General features: G+C 42.1%; 1 protein-coding gene across 1 annotated transcript in view; it reads left to right on the top strand.

Moving 5' to 3' along the window:
* Window positions 1-24,246, top strand: part of LOC126230929 (uncharacterized) — a 344,514-nt gene that overhangs the window by 94,759 nt on the left and 225,509 nt on the right. The window contains exon 10 of the mRNA XM_049942408.1: window positions 5,344-5,488. Within this exon, the coding sequence (XP_049798365.1) occupies window positions 5,344-5,488 (145 nt within the window). The remainder of the gene's footprint in view (window positions 1-5,343; window positions 5,489-24,246) is intronic.

Genomic DNA, 24,246 nt, shown 5'->3' on the forward strand with positions numbered 1-24,246 from the left:
CTCAATTTTAAATAAAATCAATGTATTATCTACATTTCAGGAACTGCAGTAAACGAGCTAAAATCGACGATACGTCAAGTTCACGCAATTTGTTTTTGTATCAGCAAAATCTTTAAAATTTTATGCAGTGTATTGCTTAATTTTATGCAGTGCAATAACTATGACAAATAACTGCAGGAAAGTCAGTCCTTTATCGAGCTAAGAAATCAGACCGTAAATGTGCAGAAATCAAATTTTTTCCAGTTAATAGTTTTCTTAAAATCGGATGGCAAATAAATCCTAGCAGCCGGCAAGTCTTCATGGACACACAACATGTGACTGTCTCTCAGATATAAAAATCAGTTACTCGAGAACGAAATAAGATACTATGCCGCACCCAATTTTAAACAAAATTTCGATATGTTCCACACGTTTCATTTAGTGTGATGCGCAAGCTAAAATCAACCATACAAGAAGTTTACACAATACGTTTTTACCTCTGGAAACTCTTTAAAATTTCGAGCAAAGTGTTGGTTAATTTGATGCAGTGCAGTAAATGCAATGAATAACAAAAAGAAATTCAGTCCTGTGTCGAGAAAAAATATAAGATTGTAAGATGCCCAAAAATCAAATTTTTTCAGCTAATTTTTTTGCAGTTGTTTGAAAGAAAATGCTTTTATGCATGCTGCACATCGAAATTTTTATTGTTATTCATGCACCCAGATGCGTTTCGCCTTTTTTACAAGGCATCTTTAGTGGGTATCCTGAAACATTACATGATTTGTCCATTTTTACACATAGGTTATGGTTTCAAATCTAGGTTACAGATTTGAAAACAGTTCCTTAACGTTTTTTTTATGAAATGGAAAGGCACTTACAGGTATCTTCTAATTCATTGCATCTAAGCAAACTGCTTTTCCTCATCTGGCAACCAGGTGGACATCTTATAGTTCACTTTCAGTTCAACACTGTAACTACCATCTTTTTAATATAGAGTTTCATTTGTTTTTCTAAGTGCTAGCAATATTCTCAGTTTTCTGCAGTCAACTGTTTTGTGAATGAATGTGTGTGTGTGTGTGTGTGTGTGTGTGTGTTTTAGAGACTTTCTAATATACACTCCTGGAAATTGAAATAAGAACACCGTGAATTCATTGTCCCAGGAAGGGGAAACTTTATTGACACATTCCTGGGGTCAGATACATCACATGATCACACTGACAGAACCACAGGCACATAGACACAGGCAACAGAGCATGCACAATGTCGGCACTAGTACAGTGTATATCCACCTTTCGCAGCAATGCAGGCTGCTATTCTCCCATGGAGACGATCGTAGAGATGCTGGATGTAGTCCTGTGGAACGGCTTGCCATGCCATTTCCACCTGGCGCCTCAGTTGGACCAGCGTTCGTGCTGGACGTGCAGACCGCGTGAGACGACGCTTCATCCAGTCCCAAACATGCTCAATGGGGGACAGATCCGGAGATCTTGCTGGCCAGGGTAGTTGACTTACACCTTCTAGAGCACGTTGGGTGGCACGGGATACATGCGGACGTGCATTGTCCTGTTGGAACAGCAAGTTCCCTTGCCGGTCTAGGAATGGTAGAACGATGGGTTCGATGACGGTTTGGATGTACCGTGCACTATTCAGTGTCCCCTCGACGATCACCAGTGGTGTACGGCCAGTGTAGGAGATCGCTCCCCACACCATGATGCCGGGTGTTGGCCCTGTGTGCCTCGGTCGTATGCAGTCCTGATTGTGGCGCTCACCTGCACGGCGCCAAACACGCATACGACCATCATTGGCACCAAGGCAGAAGCGATTCTCATCGCTGAAGACGACACGTCTCCATTCGTCCCTCCATTCACGCCTGTCGCGACACCACTGGAGGCGGGCTGCACGATGTTGGGGCGTGAGCGTAAGACGGCCTAACGGTGTGCGGGACCGTAGCCCAGCTTCATGGAGACGGTTGCGAATGGTCCTCGCCGATACCCCAGGAGCAACAGTGTCCCTAATTTGCTGGAAAGTGGCGGTGCGGTCCCCTACGGCACTGCGTAGGATCCTACGGTCTTGGCGTGCATCCGTGCGTCGCTGCGGTCCGGTCCCAGGTCGACGGGCACGTGCACCTTCCGCCGACCACTGGCGACAACATCGATGTACTGTGGAGACCTCACGCCCCACGTGTTGAGCAATTCGGCGGTACGTCCACCCGGCCTCCCGCATGCCCACTATACGCCCTCGCTCAAAGTCCGTCAACTGCACATACGGTTCACGTCCACGCTGTCGCGGCATGCTACCAGTGTTAAAGTCTGCGATGGAGCTCCGTATGCCACGGCAAACTGGCTGACACTGACGGCTGTGGTGCACAAATGCTGCGCAGCTAGCGCCATTCGACGGCCAACACCGCGGTTCCTGGTGTGTCCGCTGTGCCGGGCGTGTGATCATTGCTTGTACAGCCCTCTCGCAGTGTCCGGAGCAAGTATGGTGGGTCTGACACACCGGTGTCAATGTGTTCTTTTTTCCATTTCCAGGAGCGTAGAATAAAAATTATTTATTTTATTTTTATTACTATTTTTTATTCATTTATTTATTCTTAATAATAATAATAATTATTATTATTATTATATTTTCCTGTATATACTTATGAGACGAATCAGATGTGTAATCAGTTGTTGGGATTTCTGTCTATTGTATGATCAATCAGTGTAAGCAGTGAGTTGTCAGTCATATTTACTTGGTCATTTAGTAGTTGTTTCTTTTCAGCCTTTGTTTTGTATATATGTTAAGTTTCCTGTAATGTTAGGAGACGTCTTTCATTATTTACTATAATTATTTTCATATCATTTTCTCTTGTAGTAGGTTTGTGGTTATTTTCTTTCAAATGTTCTGCAACAGTTGAGTGGCTCGTTCCATATTTCCATGCTCTGATATGTTCTTTGCACTGGTTGTCAAATGTTCTGCTGGTTTGTCCTATATGCCTTCCCTCACATGTGTTGCACTGTAGTTGATACATTCGTGGTTTTTCGTAGATATCTGTGTTTTTTGTTATTTTTGGAATGTGCCTATGAATTGAATTGTCTGTTTGGAACGCTATGTTTGTCCCTTGTCTTTTGAAAATGTTTATTATTTTATGTGTGAGATTGTGCTTGTTTTTCATTGTGTACCATCTTGAATCTTCTTTCTTGTTTTCCTCTATTCTTTGTGTCGTTATTGTTCTGTCACTATTTGTGCCTGTTAGTGTAGTGCTTTGTTGTACTGCTGTTTGTGGTTATTTATGTAATGTGTTCACTGACTGTATTTGTTTTTTTTTAATTTTTTTGTTTAATTTGGTGACTAGAACCCTGTTGTACCCATTGTTTGTTGCTATTTGTGTGACGATGTCTAGTTCTTCCTGGTAATTTTCTGTGCTGAGTGGTACTGTGTTGAGTCTATGAAGCATGTATCTGAGTGCTGATTGTTTGTGTGAGTGTGGGTGATTAGAAGTCTGATGTAGGATTGTGTCAGTAGTTGTAGGTTTACGGAAGATTTCAATGATATGCTGATTGTTTTCCTTTTTAATGGTTACATCTAAAATGTTTATTTGGTTGTTCTGGTCTTTTTCCATTGTGAATTTTATCTTTCTGTGTATTGTGTTTATATCTGTATGCAACTGGTCAATTTTTGCCTGAGGTTCATCTATTAAACAAAGTATGTCATCCACGTATCTGACCCAATAAAATATGTTGTAATTCTTTTTCATAACATTTTTGAAAATTAAGTTTTCCACATGGTTTATGAAAATGTTTGGTAGGGCACCTGATACTGGGGATCCCATTGGTAACCCATCTTCCTGTAAATAGAAAGTAGTTCTGTTCAGTTACTAGTTCCAGTAACTTGTGTATTTCTTTGATGTGTTCATCTGGTATCTGACTGTTGTCCTTCAGGTTTTGTTTTATGATATTTGATTGTTAGAGTACATGTTTTCTATGTCAAAAGAGAGTAGAGTAGCTGTGTCTGGGATTTTTATATATTTTTAAGTTGTATTAACTGTGAGGTGTTCCTTATAGTTCTGTCATCTTCTATTTTATAAGAGTCTGTTAGTATATTAAACATGTGTCGTGTAAGTTTGTAAGTGGGAGCTTTTTTGATGTTTACAATGGGTCTTACTGGGATATTTGGTTTATAGAGTTTTGGTTGGCGTGGGAGGGTGGGTACTGTAGGATTGTTCTGTATTAATTTAACTTTTTCTCTGTCATCCAGTGTGTAATCTATATTTTTAACCTATTCTTTAACTTGACCTGAAATCTGTTTGTTAGGTCTTATTTCAATTTTTTAATATTATTTTGTGAAATGAACGCTTCTGTTTTGTCATTGTATTGCTGTTTCGGTATAACAGCTACTGTATTTTCTTTGTCTGCTTTAGTAATAATGATGTTTTCATTTTGGAGTTTCTTTCTGAGTTTTGTTCAAAAATGTTCAAATGTGTGTGAAACCTTATGGGACTTAACTGCTAAGGTCATCAGTCCCTAAGCTTACATACTACTTAACTTAAATTATCCTAAGGACAAACACACACACCCATGCCCGAGGGAGGACTCGAACCTCCGTCGGGACCAGCCGACAGTCCATGACTGCAGTGCCTGACACCGCTCGGCTAACCCCGTGCGGCTTTTTGAGTGTTTCGGATTCTGTGTTTTTATTGTTTTTGTGAGTGTGCTGTTTTGTATTTGTAATAATTTTATGTATTTCTTTTTTATCAATTCCCTTGTTAGCCCAGTGTTTACATTCCTGTTTTCACTTTTCTCCTGTCGCTTCTGATTGTATTATGAGGTTTTCTATATATTCTTCGTCTGCTTTTGTATTCAAGTTATATTTCAGTCCTTTTTCTAAGAGCTCTTTTCCTTCATTGTTTAATTGTGTGTCTGTGAGATTCATCAAACGTGGATAAAATTGGTGTGTGTGTTTTGGTTGTTTATTGTTTATATCTCTTTGTTGTGTTTGTTGTCTCATGAGCTGTGTTATCTTTTTCTTTTATATTTTTTCAATTTCTTCCAAGACAGTGTCTGTGTAACTTTCAACCTTTTTGGCCAGATCAGAAAAAACAACAGGATTCGTTGTGCTGCGATGCTGTAACGGCTAGCATACCGGCCTAGTAAGCTAGGAGTCTCGGTCGTGCTACAAATTTTAATTCAATTCTCCAACTTCGACCATTATTGGGTGATAATTATTTGGCAGCAACAGGGGCGCTGTCTCTCAGCGAGCACAGGTAGCAGCGTTTGGCAATCAGTACAGCCACTTCAAAGCCGCGCTCAACGCGGAATGTAGAGATCATGTCTGTAGCAACGAGAGGGCTAATGATCCCGCACTGTGGCATCGTGTCTGCAGGTCTACGGTGGGCTCGCTGACGCTGGGCCCTCACGAGTCGGTGGTGCTGCAGGCGTCAGGGGAGCGGGGTGCGGCCGGCGCCCTCGGTGCGACCGCCCTGCTGTGTGCAACGCTGGTCGCAGCCGTCCTCGCCGCCGGCCACTGCTAACAACAGGTGGCCGCGTCTCCAGGCGTCTCAGCACCGTCCCCTCTGGGACTCTGCGCCCCTCCCACGAGCTCCAATAACGATTTGAACGCTCATTCACTACAGTAGAGCCTAACATTATTTAATGATACCCTTGCACCGTTCTCTTCTCCTTTTCCTGCTTTTCAGGTAGTGTTAGTACTACGTCACCTCTGTTCTCCTTTAGCCCAAGACATTAATCCTTCGTGCGTCACGTTTAGAAAAAAATTGGGGACAATTTTTTTTGTGATGAATATTTACTGTACATGTTGCACATATGCCGTATGATGAAAGGTATGTGCTGAGATTCGATCAGGATGGAGCCAGTGAAAAATGTCGATAGTTCCCAACCGCAAGGTTGGACGAGTAGTACATCTTCGAGTAGTAAGATCTTTGACCCCTAACAGAGCTAGGTGCACGTGGTAAAAGTTTGAGTGGTGGTGAGGAGATGCGCAGAGACAGCAGACGTGTTTCGAGTCGGAGCTAGATGCCTGCAGGAGGCAGCCGGGTCGTGACAGCATCAAATTAAGAATTGGCGCTACGCACATAATAAGCTATATATTGAGCGAAACTCGGCACATGCCTGGGGAAACTAGAAAGAATAATTAATAAAATAGGTTTTCTTTGGTTAAATAACGTCTAAAAGCTAGATAGAAATCCCATTGTTGATGCAATAAGCGTTTTGTGAAACTTTCTCGTGAATCCATGCTATCGAAGTTTTTTTTTTATCTAAAAAATATTTATTGTTCAAACTTTTAAGGCACATGTGAAAACTAAAAAAAACTTCGATAGCATGGATTTACGAGAAAGTTTCACAAAACGCTTATTGCATCAACAATGGGATTTCTATCTAGCTTTTAGACGTTATTTAACCAAAGAAAACCTATTTCATTAATTATTCTTTCTAGTTTCCCCAGGTATGCGCCGAGTTTCGTTCAATGTATAGCTTATTACGTGCGTAGCGCCAATTCTTACTTTGATGCTGTCACGACCCGGCTGCCTCCTGCAGGCATCTAGCTCCGACTCGAAGCACGTCTCCTGTCTCTGCGCATCTCCTCATCACCACTCAAACTTTTACCGCGTGCACCTAGCTCTGTTAGCTGTCAAAGATCTTATTACTCGAAGATGAACTACTCGTCCAACCTTGCGGTTGGAAACTATCGACATTTTTCACTGGCTCTATCCTGATCGAATGTCACCACATACCTTTCAATCCATTGCAAAAGTTCTTTTGAAGCTCTTGGTTAATAAATAAAATAATGATGCCAAATGGCATCATTAGAAATTACATAATAATTACTCAAAAAAATTCATACATAACTGTATTGTAAACTTGCCCTTGAGGAACTATGTAAAGTTGGTTCCATAACCAAGAATTTCAGTATACACAGAATAAAACCAAACACAACAGTTACTGTTCACTCACAAATGCAGTAGCACAACTCACGACACTTCTCTGTTCTGCACTTCAAACAAACGGCGAGTCATGAAAGCAAACGCCACTGTGATCTGTTCGCCAAACTTGGAACTACGTGAAGCGATGCCAAACGGTATCATTGAAGCACTGGGAAGTTCAAAAAAGCCAGGAATGCTTAAAGATGCCATCTGGAATCGCAGACGCAGAAAGGGTTAATGATATCTGCGGATCGTTAACCACTTGAAAATTTTCCGTTTTCAAAGTTAATTGTTTCTAAATTCTTGTAGATGAGGTGTTTCCAACGGCATCAGTTGGACTAATGCAACACAAAACAATATTTCCTCCCGACTTTTAACTACAATTCAATGAGACTGCGGGCTTGCCACTAGATGACGACGCGCTTCCACGATATTTTGGCAGCCATCCGTTCAGCCACCGTCAGGCGAGTTTTACACACTGGAGATTACTGGTACATGCCACCGGCTTTCCACAGTGACAGAAAATTTCTTAAACCTTTTCGTGATAGGTACCAATTTCCATCCGTTATGACCTGTAGAATCAGAAAAAAGTACTCAAAAAGTTCTCTTGCTGACATTTTTTACGTCATGTTACTAGAATGATCGTGCTACTCAAAAAAACATATATAAAATCCAACTGACACGTCATACATTTGTTTATACACCTTATATACATGTTATAAACGAAAACGGTTCTGATAACTCTGAGAGTTGAATACATGTACCGGTTCTTGTGTTGTGAAGATTGTAGGGCTGGCAAGTTACAGTGGTGGTGGTGTGGACAAAAACGAGAAAAAAGTCCAATAAACGTGGGCTCTAAATTGCATACCTCAGGAGCTATGACCATTCTTTCATCTTCGCTAATGTGAAACACATCTCCTCTAATGAGCAAGTGTTAATAGCTGTTAAGGTACGCACTTTATAGTCCACGTTTATTGGACATTTTTTCTCGTTTTTGTCTACACTACCACCACTGAAAATTACCAACCCTACACTCTTCGCAACACAAGAACCGGTACATGTATTCAACTGTCAGAGGAATCAGAACGGTTTTCGTTTATAACTTTCGACTCGTTAGTTTCCGGTGCAGGGATCTTTACTTTAAATTAATACGTTTATCGTTCTCCATCATCCTAGAAAGTCTGTAAAATCATCACGGAATCACCTCGTGTATACGTACATTTACGGACTCCCGCGCCTATAACTTTGAAGCTCTTTAGTCTCGTTCGATGACGTTTCCGGACATGAGTTCCTATTAAAAATACGATGTATTCACTCCCTACAAGTCCTAGAATTTCCGATCACCCTGTATATGTTAAATGTAATATTTCCACTCTAAAATAATGCAGGAATTGCCTTACACTAATGACATGTACGTAGAGGTACTGTATTTATATCAGTGATGCATGGCTTTATCTTCCCGCTGAGTTTGGAATGATCTGTTGCCCTCTGGCGGTCATAATATTAAACAAAAAAGGTGCCAAAAGGAAGCTGCAAAATTACACAATCGTTACTATCCGGAGTTATGCTCGAAAGTGACGTAGTTGAGCGACGACAAATTTGAAAGCGAATTCACAAGATTCTGCGGGCCAGGATGGAAAGGGTTATATCCAAAATTGGCGCGTAGCCCAAGAACATAGGTTACCTCCGTCGAGTTTAGCGGCCTACACGATGTAGCGGTAACCTATGTTCATGCGAGCCGCGCCTAGTTCAGATATAAATCCAGCGACACGTACAAGCAATCTCCAGTGTCCAGAAGCCGCCTGAAGATGGCTGAGTGGATGTCAGCCTGAACATTAAGGTAAGATGCTACCGTCTTCCGGCTGCAAGCCTAAAGCCTCAGCGAACACACATTAAGCCAAGAACATTTTAATTACGTTTCTGTAATAATCCGTCAGTCATAAATGCTATTTCCTGTAACCACTGCGCTTAAAAAAAATTACTTGATTGGATGTGATAAATAAGTATTAGCATGTAAAGAGAGAGGGAAAGAGAGAGAGAGTGAAATTAAGAGAAGAAGGACTTGACCACCAAGAAGCTGATAATTTATTTTACTCTATTCTATAATTAACTTCGATAGCATTATCGTCTTCTGATCGAAAGTAATTAAATCGTACCGGCTAACAATAGTGAGCCATACCACATGTGGCAGAAATCATTAATCATTATTAGTGCTTGTATATGTACCTACATACTTGGCAGTGTCTATGAAATTTGCCAACTCTACAGCAATAGGTTCATCTTTATAATACCAAAATACATTTGCAAACTGCCGTGCACATCTACAGTATGTGCAGTATTGCCTCGCACAATAACCTCTCAAACAAATAAAGGGTCACTCAGATTCCCCGATCATGTGTTGCAATGCTAGTTACATACAACGCCGTTTCTGAAACAATTCGAAAGAGGATCCTTTTTTTTCAACTTTGATATTCAAATATCCTCGGGTTTTTCTAAGGGAGAACATATCTCTTCATACCGGATCAACACCCATACCCAGCAGAACGCTAATAAACAACAAAATTCTATTAAGCATGAGAGAAAGCGTTGTATACTGCCATGCTGTTAAGTGTTTCCTTTTTTGTTCTCAGGCTTTTGACGTAATGAGCTTGCAATTCATACGCCTTCACCACCTCTGAACCGAAAGAAAAAAGAAATAGCAGCACGTTTCTGCTAAAGTCATCGCTTCTAACTGTTCGTTGCATTTTCGAACGAAAAGGAACTTATCACATTAAAACGACCCTGTAGGGGTCCTCACCAAGGGGTTTAGTAGCATTCTGGCTTGTCCTGTTTGTAACTGATTATCACATTTGCATCTCAAGGATACCAAACCTAAGCAACCTCACAAAGTTTGCGCAGAAAGCACCATCTCGTCGATGATGTCGTTATGTTTAAGGCAATAAGGAATAGTACTGAAATTCAGATGTTCTGTGTTTCCACAAACCATTCCATATTGCAAGTGTTTTCATGGCCCCGAAGCCATATGATATATCCTGCTCCCAGATGGTACTGTCACAATACTGTCTTCCTTGGCGACATATTTGTCTCATTCATTTTGTCACTTTTCGTCTCAAATGCCGTAACATTCGTGAACGAGTGTGAGAAATGGAATATTTTGTATTTGAAAATACTGTACTTTTAAGTGAATCATCGTTTGAAATGAAATTTTGTTACGTGTTTTATGGCAATAAACGTGCTTTTGAAATTTGTGTTATCTTTAGAACTTCTTTTCACAAAAATTTAATAAAGCCTAAAGTCTTCTTTCCTGCGTGATTTAGAACCTCCACCATGACAAAAATGAAAAGCTTAAACTATAATTTCAGCATCAATGTATTAAAACATTTAGTTTACTCATCTTCAGTAATCGTGACAAACTGAAAAGAGCCTTCATGTGGTCACTCTTGAGAAGAAGAGTGGCCGATTGGGAGGCGAAGGAAGAAAAATATTTTAGATTAGGCTCAACGTTTCCTAGCCAGCTTTCTTTACTGCCAACATGCTCAGCCGTTCTAACTGTTGGCTCTGTTAGTAGTGGAATACGCTGTCAGTACACGTACGGCTGAAGCCCAACGGAATGCTAACTTTATGATCAAACAAATAAGGTTGGTATAAAAAGCAGCAACAAGTTCATCAAACACTTGGCTTGAAGACCATCTGAATCTTACCATTATCACCAAGAAATTTAATTTACGTGCAGGAAGTGAATACAGATTAGTCAAAACAGATTTATGCTATCTCTTTGAACCTTGTTGGTGTGCTATTAATTGCCAGGAAGATGTATTGTCTGATCATGTGGACGTGGTGCCTACCAGAATTCGAATCTTATTACCAAACAAGAAAATTACACTACTTATAAAGTGAGTGCAACAGTTACTATGAAGGGAATGAAGCCAGATAACGACACAACCAAATCCTACCCGCCGCCGATTCCCAATCCACAGTGCTATTGTTACAACCGGACCTGAGTGCAGCTAGTTGGCATAAGCGTTCATACTCTATCGTGCACAGCATGTAAGTGATCAACAGCGAAAACAGAACGAGCAAGCTTCTCTCTTTGAACAGTAGCAGATACATCAGCCAGTCAAAGCCCTTCTTTCCCCTCGCCGTATTCATCATTATTATCAGTTAATCATAATTCGAACACACCATTTTCTCAGATATGTCAGTCAGAACACCAGTCCCTAGCAAATGCTGTTTTGCATAATATATTTATTTCTCGTATCAGATTACCAATAAACGTAGAAAGTTTGCTTCATAGTCGCCACATGTCTTGGGGTCGTGGCATAATGAGCTTGCATTAGGAGATAAAATGCTGCTGTTGCATTGCACTTGCGCGTGCAGATTCCTTAACTTGCAGAAACTAGTGGCCCGAGTTACGCTTTCTGTTGCTCAAACACAACTTACTGGCACCTATATCTTCACCTCTGTGACCCGTCGCACAACGGGGACACCCGACACTCTACATTCGGCATGTGAAACAGCATCAACAATAACCAATTAAAACACCGGAACCACGACAAAGAATAAGCAAAGCTAAGTCAGAATCGTATGTTGTTACACCCCACCTAAAATGCCTTTTGATGAACTTTACGGAAGCATTATCTATGTCTTACTCTACCATTGTTTATAGTGAAATAGTTCGGCCACGATTTGTTCCTGGACAGGGAAACCAACGCCAATGGAGCAAGGTATAAGACACACAATGTCTGATCAATGTTGTGCAACACCATAGTCAAACGTATCCTCAAGTTCGCGAGTACCTAGGAAGAAGTTTTATGTGTCCTCCACTCTTGAGCACCCACGACGAAGTACTTTCGCGAAGGGTATCGCGGCCTGACCAGCTCGCACAAAGAATGTTTGCGCCAGTCAATCAGGAGCCAGTACCTCTTAACATGCTACTTTAGCTATTAACGTAATCTTACATGAACTACGGCTTTGAAAAAGTAATTAATCATTCTGGATGATCTGGGGCAAGAGTGAATCTATTTGCCAATGTGTTTGCGAATGTGTTTGAGAAGCAGTTTTTTTTATTGAGTATGACATACGCGATTTAAATGCAGGGCTGTCATTCGTTGGATCAGTTTTTGACAGACTCCGCGTTTTAGGCAACAAGACCACCCAAGCGGTTGAATTCTCTCACCTGCAAGCGATCAGCTACTGAGCGTAGCGTGGCGCCAACGTAGCAGCAACTTGCCTCACCACGCATTCCATCTGGTCATTCACAGAAAGCTGCTGTAGTCTCTAAAATCCTCGGCAAACAACATCCCTGGCCAATACTTTTCCACATAAGACACAAAGGAATTAAAGACATTGGCTGCGAGTGGGCATTGATTTAAATCAGTGGGGAGGATTTAAATATTTGTGCTGACCGGGATTCGAACCCGGGCGTCCTACTTACGAGGTAGATGCTGTGAACACCTTCTCTCAGTTTGTTCGTTATTGTTCGTTGCATTAGTTCAGGGCGGACGTCCCATGACACCTGTTCAAGTTCATAGTTGATACGTTCACTCTGTTTTTTTTATATTTTTATTACAGTTCATTACAGAGGGTAGCTTACCATCTGAGCGAACACGCTGAGCTACCGTGTCTGCATCACTAAGCCATCCCGTCACAGTGATTACCGTGACTGCATGGACCACCCTAGCACGATATCCATCAGTCCCAAATACTCAACCAATCCACATGCTAGTGCCCCTTGCCCATTATTCTCATATTCCCGGTATTTCGCCCATCCCCATAAGGGTTCAGGCCTAGTATGCAACCGGCCGGAGTGGCCGTGCGGTTCTAGGCGCTACAGTCTGGAGCCGAGCGACCGCTTCGGTCGCAGGTTCGAATACTGCCTCGGGCATGGATGTGTGTGATGTCCTTAGGTTTAATTAGTTCTAAGTTCTAGGCGACTGATGACCTCAGAAGTTAAGTCGCATAGTGCTCAGAGCCATTTGAACTAAGCCTAGTATGCATCCGCACTGAAGAGATCACTGCTCAGACCTTAATTAAACATATATGTTATATCTGCTCTTTCGGACTTGTCTCCTTAAATATGTGTTGTATTCCTTTAGTTAGAGTTCTTGACATGACTTAGAGTCTAGCTTCTCATACTGCTCTTACTTTTGGTAGAAATGCTAAGAGCAGAACTTACAGTCACACCTGAGATTCTTAAATATATTGAAACATCGGATTTGACACTATCATGTCAGACTCACATTCTGCATTAACGTGCCTAGAAGTACTATTTTTGTGTGCTTGAAGGTTGACTGTCTCATAAGAGGAAGATAAGTTGGTGACAGGCTCATGTAGGAGGCAGTGTGCGACTGGACGAATAAGTACGACCAGGTTGCATATGTAGACCTCTATTCCAGCAGGTAAGGCACATTACAGCTCCTTGCAACAGGAAACTGCAGTTTGGATATGACGACTGTGGTAAGACTCTGGGGTGCGTCACAGAAAGTTTGTTGTGACAATGTTTCACGTAGCAGTACGTAGCATTATCATCGTTGTGTGTGTGTGTGTGTGTGTGTGTGTGTGTGGTGTAGTGTAGTATATGCAAGCAGTGAATTTCCAATGGAATGTAGTAAAAATAAAAGTTAAGAAAGACCGTGCTGTCACCTTCAACGACTGTTCATCCACAGCCAGATGCGAAAGAGAACGTAAATGACAACTGTAACTCACTGTGTCAGCCTGTGACTAATTTACCATACATCTGCTCACAAAAAAGGAGAGAAACGCACCTAACGACTAACATTAAACGCCAGTGTCAATTCTTGATCACTGCAGAAAGTAACCCAACTCTCAAATAAAAATGAGACAGAACATGTTTGCTTCATGCATAAAATGAATACTGGAACACGCTTCGAAAGCTACGTGAACAGATTTTTAGAGAACCTCCTGTATACAGCATTCCATTCATTAAGCACAAGCCAGTAAACATTTATCAAATTAGTCTCCATTTCTGTTAAACAGGGAATGAATACGTGCTATATGTAGAAATGTTTGCGTTATACTATCTTGAATCAGACTCGACATGAAATGTAAGCGTTCTATGGGGTATGCAATCCAATATCACCTACGACATCACCAGCATAATTCTAGACGAGCGAGTCCAATGCTATTTATACATGTGTTACACAACTAATCACACTATCTGAGTATAAGCTGAATGATCAGAATGTTTGGTCACTGTATTGCAACGGAATACCGTTACAATGAGATAAATTAGAAATGCCGATAAACTGTCTATATTTACTTTTTAGAGGATCACCTAAAAAGACCGAAATATTTCATTTCTTTAATTCTCGGCACATACCACATTAAAATGACAGAGCGTAAATTTCCAGCGAAATGAACAAGTCTCGTAAAATCGACTGAGTAATAACCCTAATACAATAAGCAGAAAATCACCTACAGTATGGCGGCCGTTGTTTTCTCTTGTAAAAAATTAAAAGACTATCACCAATAATGAACCATGGACCTTGCCGTTGGTGGGCAGGCTTGCGTGCCTCAGCGATACTGATAGCCGTACCGTAGGTGCAACCACAACGCAGGGGTATCTGTTGAGAGGCCAGACAAACGTGTGGTTCCTGAAGAGGGGCAGCAGCCTTTTCAGTAGTTGCAAGGGCAACAGTCTGGATGATTGACTGATCTGGCCTTGTAACAATAACCAAAACGGCCTGGCTGTGCTGGTACTGCGAACGGCTGAAAGCAAGGGGAAACTACGGCCGTAATTTTTCCCGAGGGCATGCAGCTTTACTGTATGATTAAATGATGATGGCGTCCTCTTGAGTAAAATATTCCGGAGGTAAAATAGTCCCCCATTCGGATCTCCGGGCGGGGACTACACAAGACGATGTCGTTATCAGGAGAAAGAAAACTGGTGTTCTACGGATCGGAGCGTGGAATGTCAGATCCCTTAATCGGACAGGAAAGTTAGAAAATTTAAAAAGGGAAATGGATAGGTTTAAGTTAGATATAGTGGGAATTAGTGAAGTTCGGTGGCAGGAGGAACAAGACTTCTGGTCAGGTGACTACAGGGTTATAAACACAAAATCAAATAGGGGTAATGCAGGAGTATGTTTAATAATGAATAGGAAAATAGGAATGCGGGTAAGCTACTACAAACAGCATAGTGAACGCATTATTGTGGCCAAGATAGATACGAAGCCCACACCTACTACAGTAGTACAAGTTTATATGCCAACTAGCTCTGCAGATGACGAAGAAATTGAAGAAATGTATGACGAAATAAAAGAAATTATTCAGATAGTGAAGGGTGACGAAAATTTAATAGACATGGGTGACTGGAATTCGGTAGTAGGAGAAGGGAGAGAAGGAAACGTAGTAGGTGAATATGGATTGGGGCTAAGAAATGAAAGAGGAAGCCGCCTGTTAGAATTTTGCACAGAGCACAACTTAATCATAGCTAACACTTGGTTCAAGAATCATAAAAGAAGACTGTATACATGGAAGAAGGCTGCAGATACTGACAGGTTTCAGATAGATTATATAATGGTAAGACAGAGATTTAGGAACCAAGTTTTAAATTGTAAGACATTTCCAGGGGCAGATGTGGACTCTGACCACAATCTATTGGTTATGACCTGTGGATTAAAATTGAAGAAACTGCAAAAAGGTGGGAATTTAAGGAGATGGGACCTGGATAAACTGACTAAACCAGAGGTTGTAGAGAGTTTCAGGGAGAGCATAAGGGAACAATTGACAGGAATGGGGGAAAGAAATACAGTAGATGAAGAATGGGTAGCTATGAGGGATGAAGTAGTGAAGGCAGCAGAGGATCAAGTAGGTAAAAAGACGAGGGCTAGTAGAAATCCTTGGGTAACAGAAGAAATATTGAATTTAATTGATGAAAGGAGAAAATATAAAAATTCAGTAAATGAAGCAGGCAAAAAGGAATACAACCGCCTCAAAAATGAGATTGACAGGAAGTGCAAAATGGCTAAGCAGGGATGGCTAGAGGTCAAATGTAAGGATGTAGAGGCTTATCTCACTAGGGGTAAGATAGATACTGCCTACAGGAAAATTAAAAAGACCTTTTGAGATAAGAGAACCACTTGTATGAACATCAAGAGCTCAGATGGAAACCCAGTTCTAAGCAAAGAACGGAAAGCAGAAAGGTGGAAGGAGTATATAGAGGGTACTTGAGGACAATATTATGGAAATGGATGAGAATGTAGATGAAGATGAAATGGGAGATACGATACTGCGTGAAGAGTTTGACAGAGAACTGAAAGACCTGAGTCGAAACAAGGCCCCCGGAGTAGACAACATTCCATTAGAACTACTGACGGCCTTGGGAGAGCCAGCCCTGACAAAACTCTACCATCTGGTGAGCAAGATGTATGAAACAGGCGAAATACCCTCAGACTTCAAGAAGAATACAATAATTCCAATCCCAAAGAAAGCACGTGTTGACAGATGTGAAAATTACCGAACTATCAGTTTAATAAGTCACAGCTGCACAATACTAACGCGAATTCCTTACAGACGAATGGAAAAATTAGTAGAAGCCGACCTCGGGGAAGATCAGTTTGGATTCCGTAGAAATGTTGGAACACGTGAGGCAATACTTACCCTACGACTTATCTTAGAAGCTAGATTAAGGAAGGGCAAACCTACGTTTCTAGCATTTGTAGACTTAGAGAAAGCTTTTGACAATGTTGACTGGAATACTCTCTTTCAAATTCTGAAGGTGGCAGGGGTAAAATACAGGGAGCGAAAGGCTATTTACAATTTGTACAAAAACCAGATGGCAGTTATAAGAGTCGAGGAACATGAAAGGGAAGCAGTGGCTGGGAAGCGAGTGAGACAGGGTTGTAGCCTCTCCCCGATGTTATTCAATCTGTATACTGAGCAAGCAGTGAAGGAAACAAAAGAGAAGTTCGGAGTAGGCATTAAAATCCATGGAGAAGAAATAAAAACCTTGAGGTTCGCCGATGACATTGTAATTCTGTCAGAGACAGCAAAGGACTGGGAAGAGCAGTTGAACGGAATGGATGGTGTCTTGAAGGGAGGATATAAGAGGAACATCAACAAAAGCAAAACGAGGATAATGGAATGTAGTCAAATTAAGTCGGGTGATGCTGAGGGAATTAGATTAGGAAATGAGACACTTAAAGTAGTGAAGGAGTTTTGCTATTTGGGGAGCAAAATAACTGATGATGGTTGAAGTAGAGAGGATGTAAAATGTAGACTGGAAATGGCAAGGAAAGCGTTTCGGAAGAAGAGAAATTTGTTAACATCGAGTATAGATTTAAGTGTCTGGAAGTCATTTCTGAAAGTATTTGTATGGAGTGTAGCCATGTATGGAAGTGAAACATGGACGATAACTAGTTTGGACTAGAAGAGAATAGAAGCTTTTGAAATGTGGTGCTACAGAAGAATGCTGAAGATAAGGTGGGTAGATCACGTAACTAATGAAGTATTGAATAGGATTGGGGAGAAGAGAAGTTTGTGGCACAACTTGACCAGAAGAAGGGATCGGTTGGTAGGACATGTTCTGAGGCATCAAGAGATCACGAATTTAGTATTGGAGGGCAGCGTGGAGGGTAAAAATCGTAGAGCGAGACCAAGAGATGAATACACTAAGCAGATTCAGAAGGATGTAGGTTGCAGTAGGTACTGGGAGATGAAGAAGCTTGCACAGGATAGAGTAGGATGGAGAGCTGCATCAAACCAGTCTCATGACTGAAGACCACAACAACAACAACATCACCAATAATTTTTGTTGTCTATAGTTCTATTAGTTGAAACTTGACTGTGTATTTCTGTGCTTGTGTGATGACGAGTAAAACGTAATGCTTCAGTATTACTGGCATTTGAAACAAAAACTTTCTTATTGGCACATATAACCAGACAATTCCCTCGCGTGGCACTTTGGACGTTCTTAACAAATTATTCATTTGTAATATGTCTCATTATTTTAAGCAGTGATAAGCTGAGCAGCGTAATTCTGTTGTATCAGAATACCTTCTCGATGTTTTGGATAGAAATAAGTTACGTTCAACAAGGGATACTTTTTTTATAGCAAATGTAGGATCAGGCGCTTAGAACGATTGAAATTTCCACTCTTCATCTATATTTTTTATATTACTACGATCACCTTAATAACAACGATGAGGAAAGCGACACAACCATGTAAGAAGCAGTCATTTATAACTCGAAACAGCCACGAAACTACTTGTTTGTGGGAATTTCTTACGATAAGTAGGTCGTTAACTGAAAAGTACAGAAGAGAAAGTAAACCAAATGTGGTGTGCAGTTCGTAGCAATAAAAAGCAGCTGATGGAACATGGTTATCTCATAAAGAAAATCTGATCACTGTCGCAAAGTCGTAAAACTGTATGACCTAATGATTGTTATGAAAGGTACACAGTATGTCTTATTACAACATACTTGCGAGTTCTAAACGAATTTTAGAAGTATTAAAGGAGCTTTACACTAAGGTGACGTAAGTCATGGGACAGAGATAAGCAAATACACGGATGGCCGTAGTACCGCATGCACAAGGTATAAAAGGGCAGTGCTTCTGTGGAGCTACATCTACACTCAGGTGGTCATGACCGTACTATGGCAATTAACACTCGTTGAACTCGAAATGGTAGGCGCATTGGCCATTTATTTTCGTAAATCTTCAAGGAATTCAATATTCCGAGATCCGCAGCGTCAAGAGTGCCCCGACAATACATCTCTGGCATTACCTCTTACCACAGACATCGCAGTCGCCAACGGCCTTCACTTAACTACCAAGAGCAGTGGCGTTTGCGTACAATTTTCAGTACTAACAGACAAGCAACACTGCATGTAATAAGTGCAGGGACCAATCTGGAACGTACGACGAACGTATCCATTGGGGTAGTGCGGTGGAATCTAGCGTTAACGGGCTAAGACAGCAGACGAGCGACGCAAGTGCCTTTGCTAACAATACCTCTTTCAGTGCCTCTACTAAGCCGATGACCACATCTGTTGGATCCTAGACTAACGGATAAACATGGCGTAGTCAGATGGTCGAGATTTTAGTTGCTAAGAGCTTATGGTAAGGTTCGTGAGTGGCGCAGACCCCACGAAGCCGTCGATCTACACTCATGCTCATAAATTAAGGATAATGCTGATAAATGGTGAAACAACGCTCTGGTGGGCGGTTTGCGGGTTTAAATCACCGCGGGGTATGACCATGCGGTGCATCTGACCTGCGGTTGTCGTACGATGGCGCTGACAGCAGTCCGCATATGCAGAGGTGTGTTGGTGTACGGTGCAGCGAGTAAGTGTGCAGACGTTTTCAGACGTGCTAATGGTGACTGTGTGTTGAAAATGGCTCAAAGAACACATATTGATGACGTTATGAGGGGTAGAATACTAAGGCGACTTAAGGCTGCTCAAACACAGCAGGTCGTAGCACAGGCCCTCCGTATGCCACAAAGTGTGATCTCAAGATTATGGCAACGATTCCAGCAGACAGGAAACGTATCCAGGCGCTACAGTACAGGACGTCCACAGAGTACAACACCACAAGAAAACCAATATCTCACGATCAGTACCCGCAGACGGCCACGGAGTATCGCAGGTAGACTTCCTCGGGACCTTACCGCAGCTACTGGAACAGTTGTCTCCAGACACACGGTCTACAGACGACTGAACAGACATGGTTTATTCGCCCAGAGACCTGCAAGGTGCATTCCACTGACCCCTGCTCACAGTAGAGCCCTTAAAGCCTGCTGTCAAGAACACAGTACATGGTCATTTGAACAGTGGTCCCAAGTTACGTTCACGGACGAATCCTGGTATAGTCTCAACGGTGATTCTCGTCGGGTTTTCATCTGGCGTGAACCAGGACTAGATACCAACCCCTTAATGTCCTTGAAAGGGAGGTCGTGGTTTGATGGTGTGGGGTGGAATTATTATTGGTGCACGTACACCCCTGCAAGTCTTCGACAGAGTAGCAGTAACAGGTCAGGTGTATCGGGACGTCATTTTGCACCAGTCTGTCCGCCTTTTCAGGGGTGCAGTGGGTCCCACCTTCCTCCTGACGAATGATAACGCACGGCACCACCGAGCTGCCATCGTGGCGGAGCAGCTTGAAACAGAAGATAATCAGGCGAATGGAGTGGTTTGCCTGTTCTCCAGATCTAAATCCCATGGATCCCGTCTGGGATGCTCTCGGTCGACGTATCGCTACACGTCTTCAGACCCCTCGGATACTTCAGGAGATCCGACAGGCACTGGTGCAAGAATGGGAGGCTTTACCGCAGCAGCTGCTCGACCATCTGATCCAGAGTATGCCAACCCGTTGTGCGGCCTGTGTACATGTGCGTGGTGAACATATCCCATATTGATGTCGGGGTACATGCGCAGGAAACAGTGGCGTTTTGTAGCACATGTGTTTCGGGACGGTTTTCTCAACTTATCACCAATACCGTGGACTTACAGATCTGTGTCACGTGTGTTCTCTATGTGCCTATGCTATTGCCGCCAGTTTTGTGTAGTGCCACATTGTGTGGCACCACATTCTGCAATTATCCTTAATTTATGAGCATGTGTGTAAGTTGACAACGACGCATTGTGCAAGCTAGCGGTGGCTCCATGCTGGACTAGGCTGTGTTTACATGGAATTGAGTGGCTGCTCTGGATGTTCAGCTACTTGGAGACCGTTCGCAACCAACCACGGGCGTCGTGTTCCCAAAAATCGATGGAATTTTTGTGGATGACAATGTCACGGGGCCACAGTTGTAATTCCAGAGAATGATTCGGTCACCCAAATCATCCGACATGAATCTCATCCAAAATCTGCGGGACACAATAGTGAGATTTGTTCGTGCACAAAATCCTGCACTGGCAACACTTTCCCAATTATGGACTGTTATAGGGGCAGCGTGGCTCAGTATTTCTGCAGAGGACTTACACCAACTTGTTTAGTCCATGTCACGTCGAGTTGAGGCACTACGCCGGGCAAAAGGAGATCAGACATAATATTAGGAGATATCCCGTGGCTTTTGTCTCCTCATTGTAACTAGATGGTTCAAATGGCTCTGAGCACTATGGGACTTATCATCTGTGGTCATCAGTCCACTAGAACTTAGAACTACTTAAACCTAACTAACCTAAAGACATCACACACATCCATGCCCGAGGCAGGATTCGAACCTGCGACCGTAGCGGTCACGCTGTTCCAGAATGAAGCGCCTAGAACCGCACGGCCACACCGGCCGGCTAGTGTAACTAGAGAGAAGCTACTTGGAAAGAAGCAACTGCTTCGACAAACTTCCATCGGACAGTTGCAAGTGTTTCTAAAGCCATGGCTCCACTAATAAGAATATATCAATAGAAAACGCGGAGAAGATACACTGAGCTATTTACCTCACCATCATCATCATCATCATCATTTAAGACTGATTATGCCTTTCAGCGTTCAGTCTGGAGCATAGCCCCCTTATAAAATTCCTCCACGATCCCCTATTCAGTGCTAACATTGGTGCCTCTTCTGATGTTAAACCTATTACTTCAAAATAATTCTTAACCGAATCCAGGTACCTTCTCCTTGGTCTGCCTCGACTCCTCCTACCCTCTACTGCTGAACCCATGAGTCGCTTGGGTAACCTTGCTTCTCCCATGCGTGTAACATGACCCCACCATCTAAGCCTTTTCACCCTGACTGCTACATCTAAAGAATTCATTCCCAGTTTTTCTTTGATTTCCTCATTGTGGACACCCTCCTGCCATTGTTCCCATCTACTAGTACCTGCAATCATCCTAGCTACTTTCATATCCGTAACCTCAACCTTGTTGATAAGGTAACCTGAATCCACCCAGCTTTCGCTCCCATACAACAAAGCTGGTCGAAAGATTGAACGGTGCACAGATAACTTAGTCTTGGTACTGACTTCCTTCTTGCAGAAGAGAGTAGACCGTAGCTGAGCGCTCACTGCATTAGCTTTGCTACACCTCGCTTCCAGTTCTTTCACTATGTTGCCATCCTGTAAGAATATGCATCCTAAGTACTTGAAACCGTCCACCTGTTCTAACTTTGTTCCTCCTATTTGGCACTCAATCCGTTTATATCTCTTTCCCACTGAAATTACTTTTGTTTTGGAGATGCTAATCTTCATACCATAGTCCGTACATTTCTGATCTAGCTCTGAAATATTACTTTGCAAACTTTCAATCGAATCTGCCATCACAACTAAGTCATCCGCATATGCAAGACTGCTTATTTTGTGCTCACATATCTTGATCTCACCCAGCCAGTCTATTGTTTTCAACATATGATCCATAAATAATATGAACAACAGTGGAGACAGGTTGCAGCCTTGTCTTACCCCTGAAACTACTCTGAACCATGAACCCAATTTACCGTCAACTCTAACTGCTGCTTGGCTATCCATGTAAAGACCTTTAATTGCTTGCAAAAGTTTGCCTCCTATTCCATAATCTCGTAGAACAGACAATAACTTCCTCCTAGGAACCCGGTCATATGCCTTTTCTAGATCTATAAAGCATAGATACAATTCCCTGTTCCACTCATAACACTTCTCCATTATTTTCCGTAAGCTAAAGATCTGGTCCTGACAACCTCTAAGAGGCCTAAACCCACACTGATTTTCCTCCAATTGGTCCTCAACTAATACTCGCACTTTCCTTTCAACAATACCTGAGAAGATTTTACCCACAACGCTGATTAAAGAGATACCTCTGTAGTTGTTACAATCTTTTCTGTTTCCATGTTTAAAGATTGGTGTGATTACTGCTTTTGTCCAGTCTGATGGAACCTGTTCCGACTCCCAGGCCATTTCAATTATTCTGTGTAGCCATTTAAGACCTGACATTCCACTGTATTTGATGAGTTCTGACTTAATTTCATCCATCCCAGCTGCTTTATTGCACTGCAATCTATTGACCATTTTCTCCACTTCCTCAAATGTGATCCTATTTCCATCATCATTCCTATCCCATTGTACATCGAAATCTGAAACATTACTGATCGTTTTTTCACCTACATTGAGCAACTCTTCAAAATATTCCCTCCATCTGCCCAAGGCATCCACAGGATTCACCAGCAGTTTTCCTGACCTGTCCAAAATACTTGTCATTTCCTTCTTACCTCCCTTTCGAAGACTGCTAATTACATTCCAGAATGGTTTTCCAGTAGCTTGACCCATAGTCTCCATCCTGTTTCCAAAGCCTTCCCAAGATTTCCTCTTGGATGCTGCAATTATCTGTTTGGCTTTGTTTCTTTCTTCAACATAACTTTCTCTGTCTACCTGAGTTCTAGTATGTAGCCATTTTTGATGCGCCTTCTTTTTCCTTTTACAGGCTGCTTTGACTGTGTCATTCCACCAAGCTGTTTGCTTCATCCGACTTTTACACACTCCTGTTCCAAGACATTCTTTAGCCACTTCTAGTACTGTGTCCCTGTACCTTGTCCATTCCTTTTCCAATGACTGTAATTGACTACATTCAACTAACTGGTACCTTTCTGAGATCGCTGTTATGTACTTGTGCCTGATTTCCTTATTCTGAAGTTTCTCCACTCTTGTCCTCCTACATATGGACCTGACCTCCTGCGCTTTCGACCTCACAATCCCAATTTCACTGCAGATTAAGTAATGATCAGTCTCATCAAAGAATCCCATCAATACGCGTGTGTCTCTCACAGCCTTGCTGAATTCCTGATCTGTTATTATATAGTCAATGACAGATCTGGTTCCCCTGCCTTCCCAAGTATACCGGTGAATGTTCTTATGTTTAAAAAAGGAGTTTGTGATTACTAAGCCCATACTGGCACAGAAATCCAAGAGTTTTTTCCCGTTCCTGTTGGCCTCCACACCCTCTCCAAATTTACCCATAACGTTTTCATACCCTTCTGTTCGATTTCCAATCCTGGCGTTAAAATCACCCATGAGCAGGACACTGTCCTTGTCCTTTACTCTAACAACTACATCACTGAGTGCCTCATAAAAACTATCCATCTTATTTTGATCTGTCCCTTCACAATGTGAATATACTGACACAATCCTAATTTTCTTGCTAAACACTGTCAAATCTATCCACATCAGTCGTTCGTTTACGTACCTTATTGCAACTACGCTGGTTTCCATTTCTTTCCTGATGTAAAGCCCTACACCCCATTGTGCTATTCCTGCTTTGACTCCTGACAGGTAGACCTTGTATTCTCCCACTTCCTTTTCTTGCTCACCCCTTACCCGAATGTCAGTAACAGCTAAAACGTCCAGCCTCATCTTACTTGCAGCCTCTGCCAGCTCTACCTTCTTCCCAGAGTAGCCCCCATTGATATTAATAGCTCC

The sequence above is a fragment of the Schistocerca nitens genome, chromosome 1 (assembly GCF_023898315.1).
Source record: "Schistocerca nitens isolate TAMUIC-IGC-003100 chromosome 1, iqSchNite1.1, whole genome shotgun sequence".
Classification (NCBI taxonomy): Eukaryota; Metazoa; Arthropoda; class Insecta; order Orthoptera; family Acrididae; genus Schistocerca; species Schistocerca nitens.